General features: G+C 26.4%; 2 protein-coding genes across 4 annotated transcripts in view; one reads left to right on the forward strand and one right to left on the reverse strand.

The window, feature by feature from the left end:
- Positions 1-4,932: 4,932 nt before the first annotated feature.
- On the reverse strand, positions 4,933-6,867 carry LOC107448178 (pseudouridylate synthase RPUSD1). Its single transcript, XM_087163591.1, has 2 exons — positions 6,764-6,867; positions 4,933-5,948 (listed from the first exon to the last, which is right to left on the reverse strand). Exon 2 carries the CDS (start codon positions 5,873-5,875, stop codon positions 5,018-5,020), a length of 858 nt encoding a protein of 285 aa, XP_087019717.1. The 5' UTR covers positions 5,876-5,948; positions 6,764-6,867; the 3' UTR covers positions 4,933-5,017.
- A 178-nt stretch (positions 6,868-7,045) lies between these two features.
- LOC107448191 (uncharacterized) overlaps positions 7,046-19,959 on the forward strand; it is a 40,155-nt gene continuing 27,241 nt past the window's right edge. For 2 of the 3 annotated variants that reach the window (XM_043039545.3, XM_087163592.1), the window contains exons 1-10: positions 7,051-7,413; positions 8,180-8,268; positions 8,473-8,578; positions 10,474-10,543; positions 11,434-11,576; positions 15,713-15,853; positions 16,750-16,898; positions 17,583-17,664; positions 18,558-18,629; positions 18,713-18,799. In XM_043039545.3, coding sequence (XP_042895479.2) covers positions 7,354-7,413; positions 8,180-8,268; positions 8,473-8,578; positions 10,474-10,543; positions 11,434-11,576; positions 15,713-15,853; positions 16,750-16,898; positions 17,583-17,664; positions 18,558-18,629; positions 18,713-18,799 — 999 coding nt within the window. In that variant the 5' untranslated portion in view covers positions 7,051-7,353. Of the gene's footprint in view, positions 7,414-8,179; positions 8,269-8,472; positions 8,579-10,473; positions 10,544-11,433; positions 11,577-15,712; positions 15,854-16,749; positions 16,899-17,582; positions 17,665-18,557; positions 18,630-18,712; positions 18,800-19,959 lie in introns of all 3 variants that reach the window. The other variant, XM_087163593.1, reaches the window with a different exon arrangement.

The following is a 19,959-nucleotide window of genomic DNA, read 5'->3' on the forward strand; positions in this document are numbered from 1 at the left end:
GCATGAAATTTTTTTTTGAAGAGGCCTGCAGTTCTTTCTCTTTTTTAAAAAATTTATTACTTAGAATAATCTACACATATATTAAAATTAAAACTCGAAAATAAATTCACAGAGAAAATTTTATAAATGTCTTTAATTTTAAGAGTAATTTTATACACTTAACAGAGGACAGAATAACTAATATATCGGCCTCACTTAAAAACTTTCGTAAAATATGCCGGATTCTGTAGTATATGTAAGGACAAGGGCATATTGTGAAACCATGGCTAATCTGAATTTGGATGTTTTATTTTCTATAAATTAAGAAAAAGCATGTTAAAAATTCTCATTTATAACCATTTTCTGCCAAGATTAAAATTAACAGTACAGTGCGAAATAAAACGACCACCCTGCATTATTTTTGATCATATCCTAGGACTCAATCCTAATGGTTCAAGGGGTCACCTCAAATACGCTAATTAATTAGTGCAGGAGCCGCGATGGCTCAGGGAATAGAGCGTTCGCCTTTCAATGATGTGAACCGAGTTCGATCCCAGGGATGGATTATCGATACGAATCCAGATTGCACCGACAACAGTGCTGACGTGAAATGTCCTCAGTGGTAGACGGATCATTGGTTAGAGTCCCTCTGCCGTCTGACTAACCGTTGGATGTTCTCGCGGTCTTCCTCTTCATGTACATGTAACGTAAATACGGGTTAGTTCCATCAAAAAGTCCTCCACGAAGGCAAATTTCACCCAATACTTGATCCAGGAGTTCCTTGTCTTCTGGATTGGGTTCAAAATTACAAGACTACGGCGTTGAACATTAGTAGTCGTAAACTCTTAAAAATTGGGTCGGCTGTTCAACGACGGATATAAAATAAAATTAATTTGTGCAAATATTTTAAGTTACTAAATCAGACATAAAAACATAATTTCTCTGAATGAACATACTTTTATTTTGACAGATTCGGATTTCTGACCCCCAAAATATAGGAGGTAGTCGCAATCAAGGTAATATGGTCTCCCATGATTTGATCAGGAGAGCGATCCGAAGTTTGGACCCTTTAATGTTAATTTTACTTTTTGTGTGCTTAGTGTGTGCTGAGTCCTAGGACGTGAAGATCGGATCATTAGATCAAAATTATTCAGAATAGTCCATTTTTTTTTTCCTCGCCACATTTCTATTTCAAAGGACATTACATAAAAATTCGAAATTTTTTCGGTTTCTAAGTGTACTTTTAAATAATTATAATTTAATTTTTTGATACATTAGTTATTTAAGCTTTCTATTCCTAGATTATTTTTTATATTTACTTTTTTAAGTAAATATTAGGAAATTGTTCTTATAAGAATTATATTTCATTTTACTTTTGAAACATATAGTTATAATAGGAATATAGTATAAAATCCAAATCAATCCTAACCTAATTGCCACAAAATATATTTTTAATAAAAGAGTAGTATAAATAAAATTACTAGAGGCTTGTAATTTGTAATATGGTCGCTTAACCCACAGTGCTCAAAACGAAAAAAAAAGTTTTTACAGATTTAGTTCGTTTTTAACTATTACCCAGAAGATTATCAGAAAATCAGATCCATCATGTGTACTTTATTTATAATTTAACACTGTTATTCCTAGATGAGAGTCGCTTACATTATAAAAGAATAGCATTTTCACTATGTGCAATAATATGCCATTTTCTTTCTTTTTTTTTTTAATATTTCTATGCATTTAGCGCAAGCAATTCTTTCAAGTTCTAGGTTTTCAAAAGTTATTTTCTAATCAAATAAAATAACTTCGAACACTTTCTATTGAAAGATACCAAAAATTCGAACACTAGATATGAAGTTCGTCAGTAAAGAAAAAATAATATTTCGTATGAAAAGGAACTTATTGGATAAAAATTCTAAAAATATTATACATAAGTATTCTACCAAATCATACCTAGAAATTCCTACTTGGAGTAAATCAGAATATAAATTTAGAGTTTCAAACAAGCTGGAAGTTATTTAAAGCTATAAGACAAAAATAAGTTAAAATGATACTAAAAACTTTCGACAGGAACAAAAAGTTGTAGTATGTTTAAAAGTTATTACACTACGTTAATTGAATATGTTTAATAGAATAAAACATATTATGTTGATAGAATACGTTTAAAAAAGTATATTGAGCATAAATTAAACTAAATAACTAGAAACCACTATTATAAACTAATGCTGAAATCATTAAGTAATAATCGAAATATTTTTAACAAAATCATTAAATAATTTCGAAGATATATATATAAAAAATGTTAAATATTGAATTATTTTCTTAAATTATTGATAAATTATCTTAACAATTAATCTTGTATTAAATAAAAAATAGCGTTATGCTTTTTTTTTTGAAGTAAAAAAATTAAAGAATTCTGAAGTGTTAAAAATTATTGAGGGGTCACGTGCCTTCCCCCCCCCCCAACGCTATACTGATAGTGGTCTGTGAATCAATAAAAATCACCTTGTTCTGTTCCTCTCTTTCTGAAACCTCAGTTAATGACGTGCATCCACTTCCCCATCGAAATTTGTACAATGCTAACGAACAGTTTTGCTGAAATTGGAGCAGTTTTGCCTGGAGTAAACGCCAGCATTTGTATGAGCCCCAGTAGCAGAACCATCAGTGTACACGCGCAGTATGCTCCTAGCAAAACATTTAAATGTTCCAGTTCGGAACTTTATCTCCAGCATTAATTAATAAATAAAATCAAGTATTCTTTACATTGGTATTTCAGAGTTCTCCTTAGGAATAAAAAGGGCAGAGCCCTTTCTCTCTGAAAAAGGTACTTAGAGTTTTGAAAAATTTAGCATCGTAAATATTTATCAAAATTTGTAAAATTATGCAATAACGGAATTTTTTGCTCAATAATTTTTAAATTATCCTCTCATACTATTTTACGAGTATATTTCAAATGGCTCTTTCATTACCAAAATAGGAGAAAAATTTTTAGTTTATAAAAATAATTAAAGACATGATAAAAGGCAATCGGTGTGTGTATGCATATTTTTTTTTCTCAAAATTAAATTAATAAATAAACTATCAAAAAAGGATTAATTGATTAACAAATTGAAAGCTTTTTTTCCATAATTAAAATTGAAAAATTTGAGAAAATAAACATTTATAGATGCAATTTTTTTTAAAAAAAGGTATTTATTTAAAAAAAAATAGTTTTAAAATCACTTAAAAATTTTATTAATATTCCTCACCAAAAAAAGATACTTATAAAGATTTAATCAGTTGAGAATAACCCAAACAAAGTAAATATTTATAATAGTAATCAGAATTAAACCTATAAGCACAGATAATTTTACCAGTGATTAATTATTATTTAAAAACAATGAATAATTTTTTTTCAAAATGTAATCTGAATAAAAAGGCAGTGTCAAGGGATGGCGGCTTACTTTTACAAAAAAGGCAACAAAAAAAAGCGCCTTTATTGGCAAACAGGGTAGGCTGCAATTTAAAAAACACTTAGAGAGAACACTTTCTTCATTGGATATTTGTAATAATAACCAAATAAGTTTGTTACAAAATTTGTGTTTAATAAAAAATTGACTTACTAAATAAAGAAAATGTTATTCTTATTTAGTCATTCACTTAGCAAATTATTTAAAAAAAAAAAAAAAAACACAGAGAGAAAAATGCAGTTTTTTCATCTTTGCCTAAGAAAGCTAGGCATTGCATAACATTGCAAGCTAATTTACAAAGACTTTTCATCCATTAATACGTCATCTACACATCCATTTTACTTTTATAGTAAATTCTACAAGACTAATCAAGGATGTAATCCTTTGATAGTTATAACTTCCAGTTAGCTCTATTGTAATGAAGCTTGTTGTTAGGTTAAATTTTTATTAGTTTGAAAAATTCATTTAAAAAAAACATGAATGAAACTCCACATTATTTCAGATAAATAGAAACAGAATTAGGATAGATTAGGACAGACTTATACTGATACTTAGCATTTTTAGGGAAGTAAACAAAAGAAAGCACAGCACCAACAAATACAATGTAATGCTGTTAGCTAAAAAGAAACAATGTCAATTATGTTTAAAAACAAAATTGCTTTCACATCAGAAAGGTTATATTATGAGATGCTGTGATCTGTTTCACCGCACGATTCATAATCAACATGTTCTTCACTATTAATATATACTATATATAATACCCAAAAAATATTTTCTTTTTGCAAATAATAAATTTTTTTATAATTACTGATCAATGTATTAATAGCGCCATGGTGACATTGTCCCAGACCATTACAGAGTTCCTACAGAAAGATATTTTATTTGGCAAGCAAAGAAGTTTTTTTTTTTTTTCTAATCTGCGGAGTTTTTCGAAATATTTTTTCCCCCACAGACATCCTCTTTCCCTTTCTACAGAATTATAATCAAAAAATGCCTTTCTCGCATATCGGAGGTAGAAAAATAAAACGCTCTAGATTTTTTTCCCCTACTTCTTCTGAGAATAAAAATATTCTGCAATGATTTGCTTTAGCTAGAATTTCAGATTGTCATTAAGAATAGTAATTTCCGAATAACAAAAATTTAAAAAAGATTGACCATACAAATATTTTTTAGAACAGGAGAACATTGCCAATAATATTAGAATATGTATTCTTTTATATTTAGATTTAAAAAAAAAACATTTCTTACATTTATAAGTAAAAAAATATATACTGTTCTGTTCTATACATGACGACTTTATTTGTAAACAGAAAGCGCTTCTGCAACTTTAAATCAGTAACATATATATTTGCTTATATTAAATATCTCTCAGAAAGGTTTTAGTACTCAAGAGAATTGTCGCAGAAAGCTAGGAAAAATTCTGCCACCAGGATTAGTAATAGTAAATATTTATAGTTTTAGATTACTTATCAACAAATCAAATTACATTTATAAGTACTATATACAATGCAAACATAAATATTATTTTATTTGTATATAAAATATCTGCAAATAGCACCAATAATTTTTAATAAATGATACTGTAGTAAACATTAACAATGGTGAAAATTCAAAGACTTAAACAAGTCATAAACATTATTATTTAATTCATATGCCGTCTCCAATGAACACCATTTATTTTTAGGATTATCCTCTGTAAAAGGATCATCAGTCGTAATATCCAACAATTCCAGATTAGTAGGTACAACAATACGGTAGGAATGTAAAAACATTCTATATGGTAGAATATCTTTTCTGTCGCTGTAAGTGAAATCTCCGACAATCGTATGTCCAATTTCATGAGAGTGAACTCGAAGCTGATGACGTCGGCCAGTTACTAATTGAAAAATCACTTTAGTTGCTGGTTTCTCATTATATGTACCCCTTTGGAGTACAATGAGTTTAGAAGTAGCCTTACGTGGCTGAATGCAATAGTCTTTGTCTGCCACACACATTTTATGAGTATGTTCTGGCCTGGAATCAAAACCAATTGGCTTGTCAAATTGTATTGAATTTTCTTGAATATGACCATAAACTAAAGCTAGGTAGTACTTGGATACTCGTCGAGAATTCATTGCCAACATGCATTCCTTAGCTGCAAGCTTGTTTAAAGCTAAACAAAGAACACCACTTGTTGAAAAATCTAGACGATGACAGAATCTAAAGCCAAACATTATGCTAGGGTCTGCAAGATTTGGAAATTTATGATTTAGCTGAGATGCTACAGTAATAGGATGATCTTCAGCTGAGTCTGAATTAATTGCAATATCACATTGTTTGTTTATAACTAAAAAATTGTCACTTAAATGTAGAACGGATAAATCATTCACAGTAGGTGGTGTACAACCCATCACAAAACGCTTGAAAAAATGAGAAGCAAACCACTTTAGTTTTATGTTAATTCTTCGCATCAATTTTTTAAATTTTATTTTTTACTTCAGTCTTCAGCAATTAAAAGTACAGCAGCATGTGTTACAAATTTGTCTGAAAATAAAAATTCAATAAAATTTAAAACCTATGAGCAAACCAATTTAAAAATAATATTTTACCTAATATCATCTGTTAAAGCCATTTTTTAATACCTTGGTACAGTAAAATAAAAAAATATATATTCACATCATATTACTGAACTTAAGTTTTGAATAAAAAAAATTAGTCTAAACATTAGGGATATTTCGTATCTGTAGCTGTTTATATCAACTTCCCTCCTCGAAGAGCCAAAAAGTATTTGTCAATGGCAAAAATTTTTAAAAATATTTGAGGCGTTTATGTGATTTTTTTTCTTCTTTTTTGTTACATTCTTTGTTGTTGCTGGTCGTTGTTTTCAAAACTTAGCAAATTTTACTGTTAAGAATTCGATACGGAAAATTCCCCGTAACTTAACTTTAAAAAGAACTATAATTGTTTATATATTTATTTTGTACTGGCATACATTACATCGACCAATTATATTAGGTTGCGTTTATTTGATTAACTTTTTGTATTAGATTAACAAAGAATTAAAATCAATTTTAATTTTTTCAAACTACCAGACACATCCTTTGAAAATGTGAACGTTTTTTTTTTAAAATTTAATTTCTTTTAAAATAAAGTAAGATAGTTGATGAAATAAATTAAACAAAATAATAGATTGATTTTGTATAAGAATTCAATAAATATCAAATCAAATTAGCATACATATCATATCAAATAATGCAAACTATTACAAATCTTAAAAATTTTATTGTTTATTCTTACATACAATTAAACTTTACAATTTATTGTTTAAAAAATTGGAATAAACGCCAACTATTACATACCTTCAAAACGTTATTGTTTATTTAGTACGTATTTAGCTGCTTATTTCTGGGTAGTATTGTGACATAGCGAAAGCAGAAAAGCTTCATTAAATTATTTCAATTTATCAACATAATGAACACCCAAATTTTTCACACAATCATAATTCAGATCTAAAATCTTGAAAACATAAAATATTTTAGATCAAGAGTAATATTTTATTAATAAAGAGATTCAATATTGAATTTATTGGTAAAATTTAAAATTATCAAAATGTTAAAATTATCGATATTTAAATTGCTGTTGTATCGTTCTTCAATCGTTTTTTGTTGATGTGTTGTTGTTGACTGTGGGTCCTTCACGTCAAAATATTATTTATAAGTTTTATTAGATATTGTTTGAATTCTATTTAGTTTTGCTTCATCAATTGGCTTAAACATCGTTTAATAATATTAAAAAGCTTTAGAGGCTAAATTATTTCAATATAACACTATTTAGATTGGTATTTACACCTTCTTTTGTTTAAAATTCCCTTGCGTGACAAATGTCACTTACTATGACACCAATAAAACAATTTCATTTACCTTTAAATAAAGAAAAGCAATGACTAAAAATGTCATCAGGAACGCTTTCTGCTGTGGGAACTTTCATGCAAAGCCCACTAGTTTCATGGGTGAGTAAAATTTAATTAAATAAAATTGATTTTGAAAAAATTGGTGCAATACTTTAGTTTGTTGAGGTAAGCTTATAACGGATGATATTATAGTCTTTCTTGTGCTAAAATAAATGTTTTGTTTCGTAATTTGTAAAAAAGTTTTATCATCCAAACTTTAATAATTCTGAAATAATAGAAAATCGTATTCCTCAGGTAGATATGGCCTTAACCTGAAACTAGTGATGTTTTTATATTGAAAGTGTTGAGTCAAGAATAAATTTACGCTTCTGAGATTGATTATAAAGTCTTCTTAAGTGTTATTATGCATAGATTTATTTATTTTTAGAGTTATTTGAAAATTTATTGTGCAATGTATTGTTTTTCTGCCTATTCCTTGATGTGATGCATTATTTGTATTGTATTATGCATAATGTAATTCTGCATATATGCAAGAAATATTTTAATTTTTTAAAATTAGTTTTTATATTAATTGCCCAGATAATAATTATAATATATAAATAGCATTAGAAAAAAAAGCCTTTATTTTTTTTATCTACTTAATAAATGAAAATTTTATCATAAATTGTTTTCAATAAATATTTACTTTTGATAAGTTATAGATTAACAAATCAAAAATAATTTCTCATTTTTAGCTTGTTTTTTTAAAGAAAAGTTAATTAAAATCTTCTATCATTAGCATATTGGAATTTTCTCCAAAAATCTCCAAAAACATAAATACATAATGTAACAATGTATCCTTGTTTACTTTGGCTTTATATTTTAGGCTAAAACATTCCAAGATGAGGAAAAAAAGACATTGGAATACCGGTGTCTTTGTGATGGGATTTTTCTGTATAATTTGTGGCTAGAAATGTGAGTATTTACTTTTTTTAATGTTATAGTTATGTTATTTAATATTTGTTTTTATATTATCATTAATTTGTTTCTTTACTTTTCTTATGACTTATAATTTCATTGTATTAAATTTGCTTAATGTATTCTTTTAAATAAAAAAAAAACATTGAATTTATAATGTGATGTTACTTACATTTACTTACTCTAAATTTTAACTTCTAGAGATCCACATCCTCCTTACCATGGAGTTAGTTCTTCAACTGATGATCTTGCTACTAGAATACGGAATTTGGACATTCTGCTGCATAATATTAAAGCATTCTATGAAGTATGGTTAATTATTTTCATAATATTTATTAAAAAGTAATTATAGCATTAAATTATCAGTATCTGATTGAAGATATTGTACATTCCTTGTCTTTGCCTTATCAGAAACAATATTATTCAATTAATTAACTGTATTGTTTTGCTTATGAAATGTAATACATTTTGACAAGAATATAAGTATTAATTTATTGTTTATATATATATATATATATATATATATATATATATATATATATATATATATATATATCAGGGTTGGAGTTTTTGCCGGCAAAAACTGGTAAAAAACCGGCAAAAACCAAATTATCTAAATTGCTGATTAAATATTATTACAAAATACTTGAAACAAATTTAAATCACTCATAAGGAATAATAATTTTGATACATTACATGAAAAAATTATTTTTAACATATTAATAATTAATATAAAGTAATAATTTTTAAAAGAGTGAAAGATTTTGACCTCTTTTCATTTTAGAATCCTTAAATAAATATTTTTTTACAAATAAATAAATATTATTATTTGTATATTATTATTATTATTATTTATTATAAAAAATTATTATTTGTACAATAATTAACTACACATCTTGATAGATATTTTATGCTTTAAATTATAGTAATATTAATTTAAAATAAGTTCATTTCACTGGGAAAAAGAGAATAATCGCAAATTTTCCAATCAATGTTTTAAACTACTAAAATTATAAATTATTACATTATGATTTAATTATGGAATAATAATTTTGTTAATTTTTTTGTAATTATTTATATTTATAGTATATATTTCAATTTTAGGAATAATTTTGTATCAAAAATGTGTTTTTGTCCTCTCATCTTGTAAAAAATATAGATTTTTGCCAATTTGCTTGGCAAAAACCTGTTTTTGCCATGACGGTTTTTACCGGTATTTACCATGGTTTTTTCCACCTGCGGCAAAAATTTGCCTGCCAACCCTGATATATATATGTTTGATTAAAATTTTTTACTGCCTTTAAGTTTGTTTTGTCATGATTTTGTTGTTTAAAATTTTAAAAAATTGGTATTGGTATGAATTTAAAATTGTATTTTTTTTTTAATTGATTGTCTAAATTATTATAAAAAGTAAAATTTATTTTTATTTTACTTTAAATTTTAATGATATGAGCTGTCGTAATTATGAAAATTAATTACAAGGAGTAATAGAAAAATGCTTAAACCTCTCTTTAATTAACTAATAAAATATAAATCGTGTAATATAAAAAAAAACTTTCACTTTAAATCACATGTTTTAATTGGTGAAATAAAAACTTTTCTTTTAAATTTTGCAATTTAGTTGAAGTTTTATGAAGCCTGGATCTTTCATTCGGTTTATTAAAATGTAATATTTCTTTGAAATGGCATGTGTCTTACAAAAATAGAAATGGATGAGGAAAAAAAAAAAAACTATCATAAATGCTTTTGTGTAATTCACATGTTACCAGAAAAATAGTCATTGCTTAAATTTAAGAATGAAACTAATGTATTATAATAATACATTGAATTCAAAATTGCTAAAAAGTTTAGCCCTATGGAAAATATTTTCAAAAATTAAAATGATTACTTTTTCTAAGAAATATAATCATTTTTTTAATGATTATTCTCTGTATTCTCAGTATATTTATTTTATAAATAAAAATGAACAAAATTTACCTCCATGCTTTTCTATTCCTTGTATTTTTAAGATATATTTGTATTAGTTTTGAAAGTAAGAAGAAATTTTGCTACGATACATTGTAATTTTGTTATGGTACATTGTAATTTTGCTTTAAATAAAAAATTTTAGAACAGTTATATAAAAAAAGACTATATTTAATATAACTGAATATAGCCTTTTTTGTGTTTTGATGTTAGCTAAATTTTTAATTTTCTTTTTAGGATGTTTTGGGGCAACTGTTGTTAATAAAAATTCCAGATATATTAACATTAGCAAAACTGCATGATGATAGTGAGTAAAAATCTATACATACCATTAATTTTTATACCAATTTATAGTATTTAATGCTATAAGAAAATAAGACTAAGCTTGCTTTTATTTTTTGAAGAATTTATCATTTGAAATTTAATTGAAATGTAAAAAGTTCATTAACTTTATAAAATAGAAATGCTTCACCTTATAAAATAGAAATGCTTCAAGACTCCCCTGGAATGGCTATTAAACATTATTTTATTTTATAACCGTTGTTGAACAGCCAACCCGACTTAGGGTTTACGACTACTAATGTTTTTGTAATTTTGCACCCAATCCAGAAGACAAGGGAACTCCTGGATCAAATATTGAGAGAAATTTGCCTTTGTGTGGAACTTTTTGATGAAACAAACCCACATTTGCGCTACATGGAGAAGGAAACTTCCCACAGTTAGCCTAATGGTGAAGGGACTCTAACATATGATCCATCTACCATTAAGGATATTTTACATCAGCACTGTGGTCGGTGTCAGCTGGGTGCAGAATTCGTATTGATCAACCATTGCTGGGATTTGAACCCGGTTTACCTCATTAGAAGGAGAACACTCTATCCCCTGAGTCATCAGCTTATCCCCTGAGCTATAGAACATTAAAAAATAATTAGTGATGTTTACTCACAAAAAATATATATTAAATTTCATTCTTGATTAAAATTGATGACACTGACTAAGAAGAGTGTCAAAAATTAGAAATTTACTATTTTTGCGTCCATACTAATATTTTTTTTAGAGCCATGGACAGTATGTAATATTTTTATGTGTCTACTACTTATGACTCTAACAGCTGTATGTTTTTATTCGTGTACAAAATAAAATATTAATTAGCTTCTAGTTTTGCAATTTATGTTTTTTTTTTTTTTTTTTTTGTAGAATCTAGTGTCAATGAGATGGAAGTTTTGTTGTTATTAATACTCGGATGTGCTGTCCAGTGTGAAAGAAAAGAGCATTTCATTGAAATAATAAAATCTCTAGATTTGGAAATTCAGCATAAAATTGTAGATTATATTCAGAAAGTAAGTAAAAAGTCTTCATTTTCTAGTCAATCTCTATTTTTTTTTTCCCTATAGTAATTTATGTCTGTGTTTATTGGTTAAATATCTGATTTGTGAAATATTTACACTTCTGGTTAGGTTGAAATAAGGCAAAATATTATATATATTAAATTTTTATGAAGGTTTTTTTTTTTCCTCATTTTTTTAAAAATAATCTGCTTTATTTAGTTTGGTTATTGACAGAAAATGTAACAAATTTGATGTCAAAAAATTATATATTCTATGTATTTATTAAAGAATTGTACCATCTTAGTTTATTTAAAATAAGCTACAATTTTTTTTATTTTTTAAAGTTTTCAGTTCCTATCATTTTTAGTCAAATGTTAGTTAATATATATATAGTTGATGATATTCCATTTAGCCACCCTTGTTGTCCAGTATAAAAAGGGAACATTTGCATCTCTTACTTATAAACTGGTATCTCATTGTTTAATCCCTGTTTTATTTACATAATATTGTTGCAGAGTGTTTGTAACGCATAACCAAGTTTTATCTTCAAGTCCTTTTTATCTTTCATTATACGCAGAATATCTTCTTAATGATTTGTCAGAAACACTTCTATCAAAATTAGCTTTGGAAGCCTAGTTATTGTGCTGTCATTGTGACAACTTAAATTCAAAATGTTTCTGTTAAATCTGGAAACATTTTTCAAATTATTCGAACAGATACCAGTTGTTTGACCCGATTCTGTTTTAGTTGAATAAGGGTCTAACCTAAAAATTGCTGATAATGCAACTTTCTTTCTATATTAATACATACCTAAAAGTAATGTTTAAATTTAACCTTCCTATGTTAAAAATGCTGTACAAATAATAATCTGGCTTGGAGCTGCCGTTTTTGATAAATATTATTTGTCATAATAACTGTAAAAACCATATGTTTTAACTCGAAAATAAATCATACAAAGGGACTTCACAGAAGGAGTAAATAAAATTTTCAAACGAGAAAAAAATGATTAATAAATTCATTGTATTATTTGAAAAGAAAGTTTCACAGATTATAAATGAAATTTACTCGACTTAGGACAAGAATATAGGGGGTCATGTCACTCTCCCTTTCTTTGAAGGAAATTCAAGGTGTCAAAATTATTGTGAGGTAATATCAAACGAAATATTGGTTTAAATAATTTCTTTGAAGCTTTTTCTAAATCAACTGTCAAAATTTTGCTTGCTACATTGAATTGAATGGTTCAGTGCAAACGTTGTACAGTACAGAACCCGTTATCCGGAAATCAGAAAACTGGAAAACCAAAAAACCGGAACGAAATTCGATTAGTTTTCTCGTCATTTAAAAAAAAAAAATTTTTTTTTCCTCACAAGATTTTAGGATTTTTCGTTCTTTTTTGAAAGATATTTACCTTACCATCATTTTGGAAATAATCAGTAGTGTATTACTTCATCGTTTTTTCTTCTTTTTAAGGTTATTTCCAATTATTATAATTTTTTTTTAGTTGGGTTTAACTATATAAAAAAATGACTTTTTGTAGCGATTCAGAAAACCGAAAAAATCAGTTATCAAGAATATCGATGGTCCCGATCGTTCCGGATAATCGGTTCCGTACTGTAGCATGCATTAAAATAACATAGTGTCTGTGGATTAACAAAAGGTCTCTTAATTATTAATTCTTTCTTAAATATTAATGAAATTATAAAAATAAAGAAAAGAAAATGTATTGCTTTTGTTTCAATTGTACTCTATATTAATAAATTACTAGCTCAGCCATCTTCAAGAGTATCAGATTGTAACCAATTTCAACCATAACCTTTGCTGTATTAGTAACAAACAGAGGTGTAGCTGGGATTTCTCTCCTTGACTCTTTTTGGTATGATGAAATTCTCTTCAGAGGAGTGAAAAACAATTATATTTTAAATTACAGAGACCGATTTTTTTTTAAAAATTTATCATATTTGACATTTTTTGAAGGAAAAATAATAATAAATAAAATAGAAAATTTAATAAAATATTTCAATTACATAAAAATTTTGATAGATATTTTTTTCTTTTGCACTTCCCATGATTTTACAGCATTATCAAATTTTAAATCACAAACATTTCCATTTTGTTGTTTAAATCCTTGCCATGGTCCTTGAGGTGATATTCAAGTTATCTCTAAATAGTTCTCTATCTCTTCTATATCAAAATGGTAAGCTAAATTTTTATAAATAATTTTTATCCTGCTTAGGACTAAAAACCCTCTAGTGACCTCTAGTGAGAAACAGAAAAAAGTTCAGGGAAGTTTCAAGAATGCACAATATTTAATTTTTATTTAAAATACAAAGTGTCAGAACACACTTGACTATTTTATTGTGGAGAATTTGTGATTTTTAATGTGTAAAATACGCTTGTAGAGGAGTTACTGGTAACAAATTCTGTTTTCTCAATATTAGTAAAAATAGAAAGAAATGAAGATTTTAATTTTTTATCTTTTCCCTTCTGTATGCTAAGAAATTTGTTATTATAATTTGCCTAGTAATGTTGTATTCGAATGCTTATTATTATATTTTATAACCGAATAAAAATATTTATATTTTCATTAATTTTTATTATCAGCATCTTAGTTTTATTTTTTATGAGGGTTGTTGGGCGATTATGAGTTCATTACTGTCGTTATTCAACTCTGTAGTCTTGTAATTTTGTATCCAATCCAGAAGAAAGGAAACTCCTGGGTCACACATTGGGACAAACCAACCTTCACTTTTTGATGGAACAAACCTGCATTTTTGTTTTAGGGAAAGGAAAACCTCAAAAATCTCCAGTTAGCCAGATGGCTTGGGGATTGTAACCCGTGATCCGTCTACCACTGAAGATATTTTACCTTAGCACTGTAGAAAGTGCATGAAAGGAGCAACCAACCATTACTGCAACATCTGAGTTATAATTTATATCTTACTCGTTAACTCGTTTTTAGTCATTCATGTTAAATTTTAACAGAACCTTAAGTACGATTAGAGCTTCATATTATCGTTGGTCTGATATATGCAAGACCCTGTATCATATGGTTAGGGCTGCAGGTTTGTCGCGGCGCGAATTTCCGCGATGATTTCCGCGAAATTGTCATCTTTTTTCCTAAAATCCGCGAATTTCTCAATATGTCTTGACTTGCGCGGAAATTGCTTAAAATGTGATTTTTTTTAATTTATTATTTTTATTAAACAGAATTTTTTATTTTCCTGAATCTTAAATTGAATATGTAAAATTGATTAGATATTTAGGGGAGTGAATCAATAGCAAAATGACATGAAAATAGTTCAGAGATAGGAGATAATCACAATCTCGTCAACTAAGGTCGTCTTTCTACACTTAGGGAGGGTAATTACCTTCCTGAAGTCAGTAAGAGTACAAAAGAAATTGGAATCACAAAAGAAGGAAAATGTTATAAATCAAATCTTAGACAGAAAAATTGTTATACGTGCTATTGCACTGGGCAATGAAATTTCTACTGCCTTTCTACATATCCAGTTAATTTTTCCTAGACGACTTCTTGTGATTTTTTAAATATGGATCAGTTTCTAGATGAAGGGGGGAGGGACTAGTAGTTAGTAGGGACTTGTATCTAGTAGTTTGAATGTAGAATGTTTGAGTTTTCACAGCAATTACTTCCTACAAAGCAACGGTCAAGGAATTGCGCGTTGGTGAAGGAAAATTGATCGAGTTTTGGAAATCAAAGACCGAAAGCTCCTAAATCGGCAAAAGTGGCAATTCGAAGTTTGTCGGCGCCTAAAAACAGCTTTGACGCAGAAAGATCGTTTTCTAAGTATAAAAATGTATTAAGTGATGAAAGACGAAGGATAAATGAGAATAATCTGACTATGTACAATACTTTGTACCAAAATTCTGTTCATTTAAATAAAAATATTAATATTGCTTGAAATTCAAAGAAATACTTCTGTTGTGTATTTTTAAGCTTTTTTTATTATTCGCGCAATTTTTGTCTTTTGCATCATTTATATAATAAATTTTTTTATGTTTAGAATTTGTGTAATTTACAAAATTTCCCGCGATTTTTCCGTGAATTTGAGGTCTTTTTTCCCTCGACAAACTTGCAGCCCTACATATGGTTAATTGATGAAAATCCTAAATATGTATTAATGTTTTAGGTAACAGATAATCCTGAAGCCATATGGACAAATGAATGGAATGAACTAGCATTAGTCCCAACTGATGATCAAGAACACATGTTTAGTTTGCTGGTACAGCACCTTCGTCGTCTAGTCAAAGAAAAAGATGATTTGTCTCAGGTAGTTCATTTTACAAAGCCTCCTTGCTTTTGAATATTTTTCTTTATTTTATTTTATATTTATTTTTTTATGAAAAATTTGCCAAAAATTTTACAATTATTTATATTTAGGTCGAATTGTTTAAAATATTTAAAACTTTAACAAAAGTATTTTAATTTCATCAATAAAATTTGTATTTTTAACCTACTCTTTTGCATAAAAAAGTTCTGAAGCAATTTATATTGATTTAAATATTCTGACTGTACTGTTGTACACAGATATTGGTTAATAACATTGCAATAGAATTTATATTAGTAGATATTATTAGATTTGTTTTAAAGATAAAATTAAAAACACTTGTATTGATAAAATAAAATTTTTCTTTTATAATTTATATCTCTTTAATATTGATAATTATCAACTGAATTTAATTTATGTATTTTGATTGAGTTTCAAATTTGTTATTTGTTACATGTTATAGCACAAACTATTTTTTGCTCTCTTTTGAAGTATTTGTAATTAACAATTTTAAAACTATGTTTTGTATCTTAATTTTCGAACAAATTGATTTTTTCTTTGGTTGATTGGTTCGGCAATGGCATTTATGAATTTTGGCAAGCTGCAAAATTCTGAAATCAATTAGGGATAAAAAAATTATTTATACATTTTCATGTGAAAAATCTTGAACTCTTATAACCAATTGACTTTTCCGCGTCATTCTTGAGAAAACTCAAAATTTTCCTATTGTTAAAATTGGAATTAGATTTTGACATTTTACCTCGATAAATTACTTCATTCTCATCTTTTTTTAAAAAATATTTTTTTACAATTAATATTTAAATATGTCATACTTTTTCAAAAAACATATATTTAAAAAGAATTTAATATACTTTTAATTACAACCTATTTCTTTTCAGCGAGTTATTCAATCTGCACTTCAAAATTTGTGTTTCACATCTGGAACTAGCACTCTAAGCCCATCAAGTTCCTCTAATTTGGATAAGTCCCACATGATTGTTGAATTGGCTGATGCTAAAGCAAGGTTGAGGAAACTTCAACAAGAAGTGTAAGTGTCATAATTATTATTATTAATAATTTTTTCTTTTTTAAAAAATAAGTAGTAAATTTCAATATTACATGTTATATGGTCTTTTTTGATCTTTTATAAGATAGCACTAGTCAATACTTATTTATTTATTTACTAATTTTTTCATTTGGTGAAATAATTTTGCTCTTTTTACAAAATATAATATATAAATGTATCCACTATCGTATTATGTTTTATTCAAAACCATTGCAAAATTAAAAATTATCTTCTGTACTTTTTCCAATTATATCAACTTAATGTTAATATTTAAGTAAGTTTAGAGGGTATTCTTTTTAATTTACTCTTATAAAATTTTAAAATGTTGTACCACAGTTATTAATGTTTAGATTTATTTAAAAATGAATTAAAATTCCTTTGGTGTTAACTTTATTAATACATAATCTATAAAACAAAATCATTAAAAAAAAACATTTATTTTTTAAATTTCATACAAAGTGTAAAAAAAAATTCCTATTTTTTTTCTTTTTGAACTTTTTTTTGACTTTTTCTTCCTTTTACAAAAATTACAAATATTTTTCATGTTTGCAAATATTTTTTACCCAATATTTGTTTATATCTTCCAATTTTAAATCAGTCATTTAGAGATTTATTAAAATTTCAATTTTTTATTTTCATTAATAAATATTTTTCTTTTCTTTTTAGTGAAGAAAAGAATGAAGGTATAACTGAACTAAGGGAAGAATTAGAAAAATCCAAAGAGATACAATGCAAATTACGCCAAGAGGTATAACAATTTTTTTCAATATTATGTTTTTATGCTTTGTTTTTGTGTGTATTAAAACATAATTTAGTCTTTGTGTTTTTACTAATGTTTTTAATGTGGTTCAGAACATTTCAGTGTGCTTTAAAATATTTGATAGTCATGCAATTAAACTTTAAAAGTATTTTCCTAGTGTTAAATTTAAATATAGAATACAACTTATTTTTGCAATTCTGAAATGAAATTATTTATTTTTAGTCATATAATTTAAAACTATAGATTTGTGTGTATGAAATTCTGTCTATCGCGCAGTTGAATATTTTACTTAATAATCAGTTTTTTTTTAAAATTCTTTTTACTAACATTAAAAAGTGTTCCAAAATTCACCTGCAGCGAGAGAGCGGAAAGTTCGATCTTATGAAAAATACAGCTCTACTAAAAGTCAAACATGCACTCATTGTTGAGCAAAGTGAATGAATCTCAGAATCATCATGAGATTTAATGTTGTAGAGCTTTATTTATTTTTTAAGTCTCACACTTACAGCAAGGCCATTACCGACCATTTCTTCAGAAAGAAATTAAACACTGTATCTATAAAATTCAGCCACATTTTGGCAAAGTGATCATCAGAAATTTTTATAAAATAGTCCCTATTTACCAGCAAAACAATAGAGATTTAATTTAATTGACCTGCAGATGTGCAAGTGGCCTCTGTTTTAAATGATTATCTGTTAATAAAGAAATTCAAAATTTTTAATTTGGAAACTGTATTTTCTATCAAAATAACTTAAGAATTCTGGATCACTCTCTGCATTCTAGAATTTATATATATCTATTAATGATTAGTTTAATAATTTATCAAAATTTAGCTTTTGTACCAACCTTAATTTTTATGTTACTTTTCTTTCATTCATTAGAACCTCGAATTAATTCAAGATGCTAGAACAGCCAAAACTTATAGAGATGAAATTGACATCTTAAAGGAGCGGGTAAGATTTTTAAATTTTTTTATGAATATATGTTAGTAACTAATAATATCCTGATAAAATATTTCAAACAAAATTTTTTTTAGGTGCACAAAGTTGATCGGTTAGAAAGTGAGATACAAAGGTATAAGGACAAAATGAATGAACTTGATTTCTATAAGTCAAGAGTTGAGGTATGTTAAACGTTTAATAAAATAAATTTGGTTATTTTTTAAAAATTGATTACTTTTTTAACCGACAGAAAATTGGCAATAAATTATTGCAGATTGCAAAGATAGAAAGAATAAGGTACAAAAGTGGTAGGGTGCAATTTTCACTGATTATTTTAATCATAATGGTCTCATTTAAAAAAAAAAAAAAAAAAAAAAGCCAGAAACCTTGTTTTTATATGCCCTTAAATAAATTATTATATATCATCAATTATTTTAGTAATTATTTATTATGGACCAATAATTTTAGTTTCTAAATAGATATTTAGAATCAAGACGCTTTTAATTTCAAATGATTGGTTTCTGACTTTAGTTAGTTAGTTTTTCTAGAAAAAGAATTATATATATATATATATATATATATATATATATATATATATATATATATATATATATATATATATATATATATATATATATATATATATATATATATATATATATATATAAGTTCAAAATGAAGAATAAAACAAAGAAAAATTATAGACATATGAAAAAAAGGGGGTGGGAAATAATAAGTAAAAAAAAAATAACAAACAACATTTTATTAAAAAGAAGAAGAAAAAAAAAAAAGATATAATCTTCTCTTCAGCCCACACGATTATATCCGCAAAACAGAGTGCTTTCTGATATTGTATCAATAAAGCCAAAGCAAAATATATTAATACAATAGTGTGAGGAGCACTCAAAAAATTTTTTTATAAAATAACTACATAAAAATAGATCATAAAAAGTAAAAATAACATGTAGAAACAGATCATAAAATAAAATAAAAAGTAAAAACATTAAAAAGGGGGGACTATGAAGTGAGTAGCAAAATCATAACAACTTACTTGGACGGATATTTTTCAAGAATGATTTAAAAATGTTTTCGCAGAAAGATTGCCAGATTACAAAATATGAAAACAAAAGCGCAAATAGAGTGTAACAAGAGGGTTTTAAAGTGTCGTTCTTACTGCACTGCTGAAGTGATTTGTTATTTTCAGTTTTGATTTGTTAGTTACCAAGGATGGGCCCAAAATGGATGTGCGCAAGGTAATATTATACTGGATAATTTTAAAAAATTGATCATAAATAGTTTTAGAAGATAGATGTTTATTTAAGAAAAAATATAAAATAGAAAA

This window comes from Parasteatoda tepidariorum, chromosome 5 (assembly GCF_982258835.1).
Source record: "Parasteatoda tepidariorum strain Cologne lab strain chromosome 5, Ptep-v5.0, whole genome shotgun sequence".
In the NCBI taxonomy this organism is placed as follows: domain Eukaryota; kingdom Metazoa; phylum Arthropoda; class Arachnida; order Araneae; family Theridiidae; genus Parasteatoda; species Parasteatoda tepidariorum.